Source organism: Drosophila nasuta, chromosome 3 (assembly GCF_023558535.2).
Source record: "Drosophila nasuta strain 15112-1781.00 chromosome 3, ASM2355853v1, whole genome shotgun sequence".
Taxonomy (NCBI): Eukaryota; Metazoa; Arthropoda; class Insecta; order Diptera; family Drosophilidae; genus Drosophila; species Drosophila nasuta.
Window position 1 is genome coordinate 24,226,982 of NC_083457.1, and position 14,294 is coordinate 24,241,275.

The 14,294-nt window shown below is 45.3% G+C and overlaps 2 protein-coding genes across 7 annotated transcripts in view; one reads left to right on the top strand and one right to left on the bottom strand.

Moving 5' to 3' along the window:
• Positions 1-2: 2 nt before the first annotated feature.
• On the top strand, positions 3-4,896 carry LOC132789469 (cilia- and flagella-associated protein 61). Its single transcript, XM_060797515.1, has 14 exons — positions 3-274; positions 335-634; positions 691-832; positions 893-1,047; positions 1,103-1,248; positions 1,468-1,763; positions 1,812-2,155; positions 2,315-2,507; positions 2,563-2,849; positions 2,905-3,141; positions 3,196-3,779; positions 4,007-4,170; positions 4,230-4,481; positions 4,534-4,896. Exons 1-14 carry the CDS (start codon positions 6-8, stop codon positions 4,894-4,896), a joined length of 3,732 nt encoding a protein of 1,243 aa, XP_060653498.1. The 5' UTR covers positions 3-5.
• LOC132789466 (filamin-C) overlaps positions 4,887-14,294 on the bottom strand; it is a 31,230-nt gene continuing 21,822 nt past the window's right edge. For 5 of the 6 annotated variants that reach the window (XM_060797500.1, XM_060797501.1, XM_060797504.1 and 2 more), the window contains 7 exons: positions 12,651-13,662; positions 12,366-12,586; positions 10,101-10,249; positions 7,320-9,408; positions 5,768-7,260; positions 5,532-5,711; positions 4,887-5,474 (listed from right to left, as the gene is read on the bottom strand). In XM_060797500.1, the coding sequence (XP_060653483.1) occupies positions 5,343-5,474; positions 5,532-5,711; positions 5,768-7,260; positions 7,320-9,408; positions 10,101-10,249; positions 12,366-12,586; positions 12,651-13,662 (5,276 nt within the window). In that variant the 3' untranslated portion in view covers positions 4,887-5,342. Of the gene's footprint in view, positions 5,475-5,531; positions 5,712-5,767; positions 7,261-7,319; positions 9,409-10,100; positions 10,250-10,968; positions 11,366-12,365; positions 12,587-12,650; positions 13,663-14,294 lie in introns of those variants that run through there. The other variant, XM_060797505.1, reaches the window with a different exon arrangement.

Sequence of the window (14,294 nt, forward strand, 5' to 3'; positions counted from 1 at the left end):
ACATCATGGAACCAGAATATATAGTTCGCACTGCTGGCCGATATGACTGTGACCAAATTGAGATACTCCTCAATGCCACAACATCAAGAGTTATTGGCGATAAGCTCGAAGTTCCGACGGCCCATCTGTTTCAAGAGTATCAAACACATCGCTTGATCGCCTCCCTCCACAATGCAGCTTTGAATATTCTGGCATATGCCGAATTTTGTATATATCCCAATATACCAGTGCTTTCGAACGATTTGTGGGTTCAATGGTTAAGAGGTCGCTTTTGGTAAGAAAGGAAATTTCAATTGATTTCGAAATCTTAAAACTGAAGGAGAATTATCTTTAGTGTCGATTTGCCCATCACCCTGATGAATACCATATTCCTAAACTTTTGCGTTTATCATAAGGAACATGATGAGATCCTGAAATTGCTTCTCATGGAAGTCTTTTATCGCGAGCACAAGGTGAATTTTCTGATCATATTCAGACCCCCGAATTTTAAACCACAAGAGTACGAAGAGTTGAATAAATATGGTCGCGTCTATTATCCCACCGATTTCGATATGTATACGCGAAAGAATTTGCCAACAATCATTGTAATCATGCGCCAAGGACTAATGCCGATAATATCCTTTCGCAAGGCACTGTAAGTAAGGAATATGTAACTATGTTTTTTATTTTACATCGGATAGCTGACAACAGACCCGAGGATAACGACGATGTTGTGGAAATGATTGATGTAGATGAGCCACAAATGCGCATAGATCGTGGTGATTATTATATTGCCGAGCTCTTGATGGGTGCAGGAGGCAAATTGGACAGGGATAAAATTATTGTCACAGAGGTGAGAGAATTGATTTACAAAATGAGTTTTCGGTATAGTTTAAAATATATTTTATTTTAGGATAGCGGCGAGAGTAGCGGCAGCACTGGCATGATGTGGCTTTCAGAGAACATTGACATTGAGCAACTGATCATTAACTATGACTTAGAGGGCGTGGGCAACCTAATCTCCTGCACCCCTGATGCACCCCATAACACAGTTAAGTTGGAAGTTTTGTGAGTAAATAAATCCACTTTAGTTTTTTCTTCAAGTATGCAAATCAATCTGCAGTTCCGGCGAGTATCATGGTTTGCGTGCCATCAACACCAAAGCCCTCGATTTCACCAACCGGCGCACTGTCACCCTGAATCCTGTCGAGAAATATAAGCTAACGGAGCAGGAGCGCGTTTACGCCATATTCAGATATATTAGTGATGGTACGTCTAGGTTTGTTATATTATATACGAGTAGGTTATGACTGGTTATGTAAAGTTGTAAGTATTAGTAAATCGTCCTCCATTTCATTGGATGAAATGGAAATGGAAGTGATAAAAGTTGACAAGTTGGCAGGGCTGGCCATCAAAGTGGCACGCTTTCCCTCACTCGTTTATTCTCTATCTATCTTTTTAACTCTCTCTATACATATATTTTTACAGAGCTGAAGTCAGCTGGTACCTATATGAATTGTGTTCCGCAGACTTTGGTGCTAACTTTCGATGTGCCACACCGCAGGAGCTCTGGGAAGAAAGCTAAGCAACAAGGGCTGGAAACTGCAGGCAAAGCATTCACATTACAGAATTTTATACTGCATCCCAGTCTGCGAATGGAGTATACGTACTATTATCTCTCTGCCATGTTCAGCGCATATCCCGACTGTGATTTCTGTGTGGTGCCTATTCCACCTGGTATTAAGTTTTCTCCCAGCCTTTGGGCATTGCTGCAGTTCTTCACGGTGAGTTTCATACCTCTAACATTTAGCATTGGCTAACCGGGATTCCAGCGAGTGCCACATCGTCCCAATAGCAAAATGAGTGAAGAGATTTTTGTGGCGCATCGCAGCTCAGTCTACACGGACCTTGGAGTTTATCGGCTAGAAAGTGAAGATTTACCGGATATACTTTCCATGTTCCCCCATTACATTTTACATAAGACAAGTAGCGAAACCTTGTTACCGGATATCAACTCCAATTTAGTAGCATTCGATGAAATTAGAGTTGCCAATTTACTGCAACAGATCGTCGAAGATGTTTTGGATAATGAATTATCCGAGTTCAGCGTGTGGATCGTACGTTGCGGCAATGAGGGACGTGAGAATAGCACAGCAGTCGGATTTGTGGTTCTGCGGTAAGTGGAAATAATTTTTCAAATTTTAAGGAAAAGATACATTTATAGATATGTTGCCATTATGAAGTACATCGAAATACTATTTCATTCAGTTTAACAGCTTTTATATATTCATAAATATATTTCTTATTACTTAATTAATTATTTTATACTTTTCAGTTCTTTCTCAAACTATGAAAGTATTTACAAGCAGTTCTATCTGCCCTATGAAGAGAACTATTTAACCTTTGAACGTGGCGAGATTGTGATGCTGCGACTGCATCCCTATTTTCACATGTGGTCCGATGAGATACTGCGCACTGTTGCTATAAGAACAGGCTATCGGGAACTCTTCTACTTTCAAAAGTTCACGGTAAGCTCGCTCTGATAACAGTTTACTATATGCTGCAAGGACTTGTTGTGCTCAGGACTTTGTGTTACCCAACGACTTGGCATTCAAAATGATGCCTGTGGAGCCACGGCGCATGAAGAGAAACTGGTTCATCGATACCAATGACGCGAAATACTTCCGCCGTCCATCGTTAAAGGTGGCGTTGCCAGTAATTAACTGCGTTAAGGATAATTTTTACCTATTTCGTCACAATCTGTGTCCATCGAAATTCATTGGCAATCAAAGTCCGCTGGTGATTGTGGGATTCTCGGAAATATGCAAGGCTCTGCTACGTCTCATGGTATTCAGTTGGAATACGCCAGAGTAAGCGGATACATATTCCAGAAATAAGCAAAATTCTAACATTAAATTTATTCAGCTTTAAACATGTAAATACCACCAATTGTCTGTCGTATCTCGACATCACTGTCATTGTAAAATACGGCGAAATCGAGGCGGAATACGATTATGATCTAGAGTGCGAATACTGCACCAATCCACAAAGTTGCTATCTAAATAACTGCAACTCATGTCCATTTGTGACTGATGCTACACAACGTCTGGATCTGCGTAATTGGATTCACTTTGTACCTGGCAAAGTTGAGCACATCGATTGGTAAGATAGTGTATATTATGTATATTCACATTACGTATACGCTCCCACTTCAAGCAAAGAAAAGGTCATTTGTCTGGAGAACAACTGCAAGATTCACTATGAGAAGCTGCTGCTACTTTGCGACACTAAGTATGGTCTTCCAGGCCATCTGCAGGCCAAGGTGCCTAAGGGTAAGGTCTGCGATGTGCCCTACAATTATGCTCACATCAATGGGCGACTGGACAAGATTGTGCTCTACTACAAGATCCTTGAGCTAAACGAATGTAAGCTGCCAAGTAAGACAATTATCATCTATGGCTACACCATGGCCATTTACGAGTGCATCGACTTTTTGTTAAAACACGGAGTTCAGCCAGAGAACATTATCTATGTGCAGCCTCTTAAGGTTCAAGCACCGGAATATCTAAACATTCCAGTTAAGGATAAGAACCTGGATGATATTCTGATAGACATGATAACAGACTTGGGCATTACTGTATACGAATCCACTAACTTTGAGGACTTTACAGTATACCAGACTGTGTACTTCATTAAGACGGTAAACTTTCGCAAATGTCCGCAAAATGAACTTTTGTCGCTGCCGTGTAATCTATTTATCAACTTTCTGGAGAATTATCTAACAGCGCCTACCGAGCACAGTGAGTATCCTTTAATTATAGAGTGTGTTCGATAAGTCTGCAGAAAGCGATACTATTTTTATTGCATTTTGTCTTGTAATGATTGTAATTGTAATGAATTATTGTTTTCCTACGTTTCGAGCAAACTTGGTTTCTTTTTAGGATGTAGGATTATTTTCTGTGCTATACAACTTATGCGTTGTCTCGTAGCTATTTGTTCTAGACTACATTTTAACTGTCATCCTTAGTGCTCATTCGCAGTAATATTCGTGTGGAGAATAGAGAGATCCTTGTGGATGAGAACTTTTGCACAAACGATCCAAATATTTATGCAGCTGGTAAGAATGTAGCCATCATTTGGAAGGTCTTCTATCAGTATACTTACACAAGTGAAATAGAAATGGCTGAAAAGGTAAGTAACAACAACTCCACAATAAAATTGAGTTAACGTAAATTTAATTTCCTCGCCAGTTGATAGACATACTGGAGCTGACGCAGGAAACATTTAAAAGGGAAACACGCTTCAGTAAGCCTGTTATGTTCCGTTCCCTGTTGCCGTTGGGGCACAAGTTGTTAAAGTTGACGGCGCCCAAGCGCTATTTGCTTGCCAAGCTGGATAACAGCTACAGCCATGTAATGACCACCTATCACAACGGCGACTTTTGTCGCGTGCGCCTGGGCACAAATAAAATTGTGGAGGAGATCACGTGCATATCACAGAATGTAAGATCTTTTGATTTGTTAATTGAGCTGCGAGTGATTCCTCTTCTTGCAGCTGAGGAAACATCTGTACTTTCTGGAATACTTTTGCGGAAAACACGAATCTTTGCTCAATAATTTATGCAGTCGATATCGTATAGGATTAATCACAAATTTAATTGGCTATTTTGAAGAGCCGTGGACAGAGTATATTATGCACGATCAATTCGTTGAAATGCAGATGAAAAATCAGAGCATGCTAAAATCGTTGTTTGCCAAGAAGGAAGACCTCTTTATGGTTTTGAAAATGGAGGAGGATGAGTTTGAGAGAGTCTGCAAGCATTTTGTGGAAGAAAACCTGTTGAAGTTTCTTCGAGCGCATCGTCATGAGTTTATCAATAAGTTCGCGCTGCCCGAGGATTGGGAAAGTAAGCGTTAGACTTGTGTATATTTTGTGTATTTGTATCGAATACTTTTGCTACACTTCATAACATTGTATTATCGTAATAAAGATTAGGCTTACAACTAGAAGAACAGAAAGCTATTAATCGTAGCGCCGAAGCCATTTGTGTTCAACCCCCAAAATCAGGGCTGCATACTCTAGACTCTTGGATGTTTCGTTCGGTTATGGTTTCGGTATTAAGCTAAACTCTAGTTATTAGTCGTCGTAACACATTTAAGTATACAATATATATATATATAATAGTTTGTAATAGATATGTTGGTCCAGTTGACAGCTGCATTCCGCTAGAGCGGCACGCAGGCGGCACGACGTGAAGGCGATTGCCGATGTGACTGCGATTGGGACTGATGCTGGGGCTGATAGCGCATGGACAGTGGACTCAGGCCACTGGGGAAGACGATGACATGGTGGTTGAGCTGGCCTCATATTCCCTGCAAGTACCTTCGTAACTCCTCCTCTGTGTCAAAGATCATAACCGGGAAGGGCGAACCGGGCACAAATTCGCCAGCCCACTTCACTTCGACACGATAATCACCAGGCTCCGTGGGATCGTACTATAAAGAGAAAAAAGCTGATATATTGTCTTCGTGGAGTTATTTTGCTTGGCTTACCTTGCACAGAATGGTGCGATCCTTTTGACTCTCGCGCTGCATCTCGACGCGGAAGGCGCCTTTGGGGCCACGCACTCGCACCGTTAACTGTCCAGCGCCAGCGCCGCGTGTGTCGCAGATAAAGCGCGACTGGAAGGTGGCCAGCACACCGTGCTCGATACCAGGTCCATAAACGCGCACCTGTAAAAAGTAATCAATTAGCAAACAATTCATTAAAGTCCTTTCCCTATATTTACCTTGCTGGCGTCGGGTGCACCCGCCACTTTAAGGGCAAACGGCGAGCCGGGCACATTCTGTCCACCATATTTGATGGTCAGCAGATGCCGTCCCGGTTCCTGTGGTTTTATGTTCAGCGTGAACGTGGCATCGCCGTGATCATACAGCTCGCAATAGGCCACCTTGCGAGAGCCGGCACAGTGTGCTGTCAGCTCGCCAGGTCCGGCACGACGTGTGTCTATCCAGGATTTGATGTCTTTGCCCACAATGCCGTGGCGCAATCCCTCGCCGGAGGCAATCACCTTCGAGGCATCCATTGAGGAGCCAACAGCCACAGTCAGCGGACAACCCTTGACTAGACGTCCATTCCATTTCACGGAGAGCGTCAGAGTGCCCGTCATCGATTTCTGCGGCGTATAAGAGCCGAGCCAAATGTTCTCGCTGGGTCGCGGCTGTGCCAAACTTACGGGCAGCGCCGTGTTGTCCTGGGTGACCAGTATGACCTCTGGTCGGCCGGCAGGCGCATTGGAGGCATCGATGGTAAAGTGTGCCGCCTCGCCAGCTTGAGCCGCAGCCAATCCGCGACCCATTAGCACCACTTTGTCAGCAGCTTGTTGGCCGGTGACAAAGGCACTTCGCGGACACTGCGTGATTGTCAAGCTGCTCCAGGTCAAGTCCAAATCATGTTCGCCAGCTGCGAGATTCTCGCCTGTAATATTGAGACACATCTTGCCATCGGGTAGCTTCTCGACGGGTATTTCGAGGCCATCGATGCTGCAAACCAGCTTGCCAGGTCCAGCATTTTCCACATCGAAGATAATGCGTGCTGGCAGTATCAAACGTCCATCGTGATCCACCAGCGTGCCCCAACCACCGACAGGAGTGACCTTGGTGGACTCCACGCAGCTGACGCGCCAAGGTGAACCCGGCAGGCTGCCACGATTGGGGCAGCTGGCGCGTATTTCATAGTTGCCCACAGAGAGAATGACGTAGGAGATGCGCCACTCGTTGTTGCCCAGCGCCTTGATCTTGGGTTCGATGCGTTCGCCAAACTCATCGACGCGCTCGATCTGCACATTGGGTGCAATGGGGCAATAGACAACGAAGGAAGCCTCCTTGTTGCGATGGCATACCTCGAGGCCATGTCCCGCAGCACGGGCATCGTTGCGAACACCGCTGGCTGAGGCGTTGAAGGTGAGCGGTGAGCTGGGAATGGTCTCGCCGCCATACATGAGCGTGAGTTTATAGTTGCCGGGCTGTGAGGGCACAAACTCCACGTTGTAAATGCCCTCGGACTGTTCGGTGATGAGCACGGGGAGACTCTGGTTGGTGGGCGAGATGGCAAAGGCCTCCAGCTCGGCGGTGCCGGCATTGTCGGTGCGCACGGTGAAAGTGTTGGAGCTGTGCAAGGCGAGCGGCTCCTTGGTAACGCCCTGCACGCTCACCTTGCTGCTGTCGAAGGCCTCGCAGGTAAAGGGGCTGCCAGGCAGTGGCTTGGATTGATGAAGCACCTCTGTGGAGGTAAACAGAGTGGTTAGATGGGTGACGAATGAAAGAGTAGACTAGACTTACCGATGACACACTGTCCTGGCTTGTTGATGCTGAACTCCGCCTGCAGATGACCGTTTTTGGTTTGGTAACACCGCACGGGCAACGCCTGTCCGCCTGGACCGGAGACGACTACATCGAACTCACGTGCTGGTCGTTTGACAGTGTCAATGGCAAAGGACGTGGTCTTGCCCACTCGAGCCTGATACAGTCCCAAGCCGCTGACGCTGATCTCCTTGCCAGCACTTGCGGGCAGCACATTGATCTCGAGTGGCTTCAGCGAGATGGGCACATCGTTGAACATTATGCTGATTTTATGGGGCGCTACGCGTGTTGGTTGATAAACAATCTCGTAGACACCCGACTTGTTGGGTCCACGTATAGTGTGAGGCACTTCGGTGGCGCCACAACGCACCAGAGCCGCCAACTCGCCTTGTCCCGCCTCGTTTAGCGAGACGCCAATGCTGGCCGGACGATGACAGAGAGCCTCACCCACTTCGGTGATCTTTACCAGCATGGGATCAAAAGCGCAAAGTGTGCGTGTGCCAATGTGCTGACGTGTCTCGCGATCAATGAAGCGCAGCGTATAATTCCCGGTCATGTGAGTACGGAACTCTGCAGTCTGTCGGTTGATTGTATACGGCACCGGTTTCTGATCGGGTGCCAGAATCTCAACGATCTGATCATCGGCCGGGAAGTCAATGGCTGCCAGGCTGCCGATCTGAATGTGCTGTGTGTGCTGCTGAATGTCCACGCGGAAGGGACTGCCATCCACAGCCACCTCATTGAAGGTAATGTTGACATAGTGCGGCTCTGTGCTCTGTGGCACAAAGGTCACATCGTAGAGGCCACGTGCACAGGCCACCACCTCGGCCTTGACGGTGCTGCTGTCGGTGGACACCACTAGCTCCAGTGTGCCTTCGCCTGCACCAGCTGCATCCACGCTGAAGGTAACGGGAACACCTAGCGTAGCCGGGCCATATTGCTGTTCTAGGCCGCTGATGCTGACGCGTGATACGTCAAATACATTGCAGCTAAAAGGCGAGCCATTGATGTGCTGATCGCTGGCCAGCACGCTGATCAGATGACGACCCACAGTGCTCGGGCGGAAAGAGGCGCTGTAGCTGCCGCCGTCATGCTGGCTCAGCTGACAATGCTCATTGTCACCGGCTGGCGAGGTGACGAATATCTGTGGTTCGATGCCATCGAAGCCCTCCAGCTCGAAGGTGTTATCCATCTTGACCGCTGCCTGCTTGAGGCACTCACCAATGGCCTGAGCACGTGGTGCACCCAAGGCGCTGGCGGCGGCAGCAGCAATGTGACAACTAAACGGTGATCCAGGCACCGGGTGGCCGTTGAAACGCACGGACAGCGAGTGGGCAGCTGCCTCGGTGGGTTTGAAGTTCACCTTGAAGCGAGCATTGCCCTCGGACTGCACAAAGTTGGGCACATTCTTGCCGTTGACGGCTACGATTATCTCCAGATTGCCGGCGCCTGCTTGCGACGCATTGATGCCAAAACTGACGCTCTTGTTGACCACACCTGGCCGTATGTCCGTCACAATCACTTTCTCGGCGGAGTAGGCCTTCAGCAGGAAAGGACTGCCTTCGACATGGCCACCGCCGGGTAGACGCACCTCGACAGAATGATCGCCCACCTCCATGGGCTCGAACTTGACATTGTAGCCCAGCGTAGTGCCGAGTGCATCGATCTTCACCGGCACACTGCGTCTGGCCGGGCCAAGCACCTCCACCGTTGGCTTCGTGTCCGACTCAACCACAAACTCAAAGAGTCGACCCACGCTCACCTTATCCATGGTCTCTGGCGATTGTATGCGCGCTGCAGCTGCCACACGGCATGTGAACGGCGAACCAGGCACATCCTGGCTATTGAAACGCAGCTCCACGGTGTGACTCTCGGCTTCACGTGGCGTGAAGCTAATCGCATAGGTGTGTTGACCCTGTGCTTGGGCTGAAGTCGGCACACGTCCGCCATTGACTGTTACCTCCAGATTACCGGGTCCTGCTTGCGATGTTTCCACGAGGAAGGTCACGGGCTTACCAACAGTGCCGCTGCTCACGTTCTTCACCTTGATAGCGCTCACATCATATACCTGGGTATTCGAAATTTGTAAGGTTAGTCTTATATAAAAGTATGAGAGAAAAACTAATGTCTCTTAACACTATATAAAATATAGTAATTTCGTAAGCAAGACACCTTAATTAACTTTTGCGTGGAATATCAATCTGAATTAACTATAGAATAATATTTGTAAGTTTCCCAAATTAACATTAATGCTATTAAAGTCATTTTGAATCAACTACACACCAACATCCAACAGAGTTTTTATAAGGTGCATAAATCTTTTCTTTTGAATTGTAATACAATAATGTGAACTCCTATCTAAATATCGGTATGAAATGTTTTCGATTTTTTAAATAAAATTCGAAATTTTACAGTTTAAATTTTGGTATACATTAAACTACGCTAACACTTTTTGATTTGATGATTTTTATCCATATCCATCCATGGTCAATCAATGAAAAAGATCATTATTTAGATATATTAATATACATTTTAAATAATTATATTTTTCTTCGCTTGATCATTATTGTAATATATTGATACATATCTTTGCTTTGTTTAACTTGCTATAAGAAATAAAAATCCTTTATCTTTTAGAATGAACAATATTTCAGAAATTTAGCTACAACTCTCACAAACACCTTCTCTTTGGAATCTCCCCAAATTATATTGACATTACTCCTCCTCTTGGTTGTACTTAATATCGAAATCAATACTCACCTTGGCGGCGTAGGGACTGCCGGCTGTTGGCAAACCATTGACGGTCACATTGACGCGATGCTCGCCGACGACGCGGGGCACGAACTCGGCCTTGAAGACGCCCTCGGCAGACTGATGAACCTGTGCGGGGACTGATTGCCCAGCTGGACCTAATGTGTCCACCAATTTTCACAGTTGCATATGTTTTGCATTTTTGCATTTTTGTTTTATTTTTAGTATTATTAAGTTTTTAATTAAATCGGTTTTTTTGTTTGTTGTGTTTTCGATACGAAAGCGTCGCGACCGGAAACGATTTTTGTTTTTAAATTGTTTGTGTTTTTGGTTGAAATTCATATATTAAGCAAAAGGTTGTTGTTGTTGTCGTTGTTGGTTGTTTGTTTGGTTTATTATTATTGTGTAGTGTGGTTAGTTTTGTTTTTATTTCGGTTCGCGAAAGTTTGCAAAAAATTTGGAAAAATGTTGACTTTGATTAGTTGCGGCATTAATTGGAATTTAAATAGGGGAAAAGTAAAAAAAAAATGTTTGATGCCAAAAAAAAAAACTGCAATGTTAGTGGGGAATCTGACGGTAATTGTGATAATTATTAATTGAACTTGCAGTGCGGTTAGTCTCGATTATAATTGATTTATACCGGGTAACTTTGAACTGTATATAATATAGTTAGTAAACTGAGATGTTGCATGGTGTTGTTTTGTGTTGGTCAGAGACAGAGAGCGGGATAAATTGAGAATAACCTCCGCTATACATATGTGTGTGTGTTGGTGTGTGGGTTATATACTAGATATTATATATATATGTATAATACTATATACAGACTCTGGATAACTGCCTGACACAATTGCAAACACAATTCTCGATGCTAAACATGTTGGTAAATCATTTCGTTTTTATTATTGTTGATTTTACATAATTGAAGGCAATGGATAGATTAGTAAACAATTGCCCATTAAAAGGCCTAGGGACATTAGTAAGGAATAAGTAAGAGTACTTTGTTACATTATTGTTTATTCTGCTGCTGTCTGTGCATTATTTTCTTTTTGTTGCTGTTGTTTTTCACTCGTGGTTATAGGTCGATACGCGTTCTAAACGGACTGTTAGATAAACAACTAGTATATACATACATCAATATAACAGATAGAGAGAGAGAAGTAGTCAGGGAGTGAGAGAGAGAGTACTCAGAGGGAGTGAAAGATACGTATATGTAGAGATAGTTAGATAAGTATATGCATAATTATATAGAGTCTAGTACAAAAGATTTCGCCGTCCTGAAATATAATACAGATATAAAACGTGAGCAAATTATTACAAATTAAGGGCGTAAAATTACAAACAAGAATACATACATACACAAAGACTAGATACAAAATACAAATTCAGATACAAATACAAGCAAACACAGACAGACACATACATCCACACATTCATAGTGTACTTATGTAGAGTACACTCTGAGACGGCAAACAGAAAACGAGTTAACACCCACGCGTAGCGAGCTACATTGTGGTCATGACATAATCCGGCAATTGAAAAGCGCACAATACCTCGACAGATCCAAGCCTAAGCCAAGCTGCTGCTTGCTAATGCGTCAAAATGTAAACGAAGCAATTGCCAAAATGATAAATATAACGCATAATTACATCTACTAAATAATGAGCTTCAGCTACACACTCAAGTGGGTGCTCAATGTGCTCCAGTGCAAGCGTGTGACGTCGAGAGAGACAGCGGGAAGTGGGGCTATGGAAAGTGGAAATGGTGTTGTCTAGTGCTAGTGAAAAGGAAGAGGAGGAGGAGGAGGGAGCGGGCGGCATTGGCATGCTTGAGAGTTTTCAACAATTTCCGTACATTGTGCTGAAATGTGTGAAAATGCGAGTGTGTGGGAAAATCTGCTTGTGCTAAGGCGCAAACGTATAAAGATGCAGATAGAGATACAAATATAGATACAGATACAAGTGTGACGTGTGTGTGTGTACATGTGTGTGTGTGTGCAATACTGATGCCAATCGAATACTCATACAATTAACATTTATCAAACGAGCAATTAAATTACAATTACATTAAACTTGAACCAAAATCGAATGCGAATGCAAAACAAACCACACACAGAGACATAGACAGAGGCGAGAGACAATGCAAGATGACTCAGCGAGGGGGAGGAGACAGAGAGAAGGGAACGTAGATAACACATAGCTGTTACTTTTGCTTGTTCTCTTTTTTGAGGGGTGTTAGTGGAGCAACTCAGACCAGTGCTTGGCCCATTTCACATACCTTCGACGTTGACCTCAATGTCTTCCAAACGGCCGCCATTGTGATTGATAACAAAAGAATTGGTCTGATGCACGGGTCCAGGGCCGCCGAGCGACACCTGCGGCCCGGCGACGCCGCCACTTATGCTGACCGTTATGGGGCAGCCGGGCACGGGCATCTTGTTGAACGACACATTGATGGTGTGCTCACACGACTCCGTTGGCACAAACGACACGGAGAATCTGCAACAAAATGAACCAGAAGATGAATATGCAAAATGGTATTGGGTGCTGCACTTTAACTCACCTTGCACTGCCCTGGGGATGCACCTGCGTGGGTATATTCTGACCCTTAGCCGCAATGGTTATCTCGAGATTACCCTCGCCGGCATCACCCGCATCCACGGTGAACTGCACCGGACGTCCCATGGTGCCACGCGAGACGCTACCAACGACCACCTTGCTGGCATCATATGACTTGGCCAGGAACGGAGTGCCCTGCACCGCAAAGCCATTGTACTCCACGTTGATCGAATGCCCACCCACGCTGGTGGGCGTGAACTCGGCAGTGAATCCGGCGTGTATATCGCCCGTCACGCGAACCGGCAGCTCACCGTGCGGACCGCGTACGCTGACCGCTAGCTCGGCAGCGCCACCGCCGCTGACGGTGATGTGAAACGAGGAGGGCCGATTAACGGGTATGAGCTCCAGATTGGTCAGATTGAGGAGGACACGCGAGGTGTCCGCCACGGCACAGACGAAGGGGCAGCCGCGCACCGTTTCGCCATTGAATTTGATGTCAATCAAATGGGACTTGGCCTGTTCGGGGGTGAACGAGACGAGACAACGACCGCCGCCAACGACCTGAACGTGATTGGGCACCTCGCCCTCATTTATGGATATCTCCAGCTGTCCCTCACCAGCCGCACTGGCGTCCACACGAAACTGGCATGGTTGACCCACCACGCCGCCGTTCACTTCGGTCACTTGGATCAGGCTGGCATCGTAGACCTTTGCTATCAAAGGGCCGCCAGCGATCTTAGTGCCATTGATGGACGCGTCAATGATGTGCGTGCCCACCTCGGTGGGGACGAACTCAATGCGTGCAGCACCATTTGCCGCCTCATGGGTGACTCTGGCATTCAGCTTTGACTTGTTTGGGGTCAGAACCGTTGCCACGCACTCGCCTTTGCTAAGGCTTTGTCCAGGAGGCGGCAGTATCTCAAAAACCGCCGGCGTATTGGCGGGCACAAGGCGTGTGGATTCGCCCAGAGCGGTTAGGCCGGGTGACGACATGATCTCAGCGTGCCACGGTGAACCTGCAATCAATCAAAAAACACAAAAGGTTCAACTGTTAGTTTGCGCTCAGCCATCGTCAACAATAGCATCATATGAAATTTGATATTTTATTCAACAATCTCCATGTTCATGTTGCTTTTCCCCTTTCCCATTGTCATTCCCATTCCCCAAAGCCCACTGAGGGCGCGTTATCTGACGCACACAAGATAAAGCTGCAGCTCAAATCGCAACGAGGGTTGCACGAAGAATAATGCAATACATGACTTGATGATTTTCTAAAATTATTGCACGTAAATGCTTTACCACAACTAACAACCAAATTCTAGGAACAAAGTATAATAATGTGAACTTTTATCCTAGTTTAATACTTTTTCGGCATATTTTATCATTGAAAAGATGTACGAATGAAATAAGTTGAATAAGCATAGAAATTCTAGTCGTTGTCTCTATTACAGACTAGTTTTTTTTTTGTAAATTTCTATTATTATTAAATACTTTTTCACTAATTTACATATAAAATAGTTCAACAAATTCTTACAGCAAAAATATTGTAATAATAAAGAAAGGAATTTGTGTAACTGGAGAAATCGATGAACATTGTATCTTTTGATAACTATTATATAAGGATTGAGTTTAAATTTAAGATGTTTCT

Coding starts and splice junctions, on each gene's coding strand:
- LOC132789469 (XM_060797515.1), top strand. CDS start 6: ATGGAACCAGAATATATAGTTCGCACTGCTGGCCGATATGACTGTGAC. Junction 1,249..1,467: donor ATTCAGATATATTAGTGATG/GTACGTCTAGGT, acceptor ATATTTTTACAG/AGCTGAAGTCAGCTGGTACC. Junction 2,508..2,562: donor TCTACTTTCAAAAGTTCACG/GTAAGCTCGCTC, acceptor TGTTGTGCTCAG/GACTTTGTGTTACCCAACGA.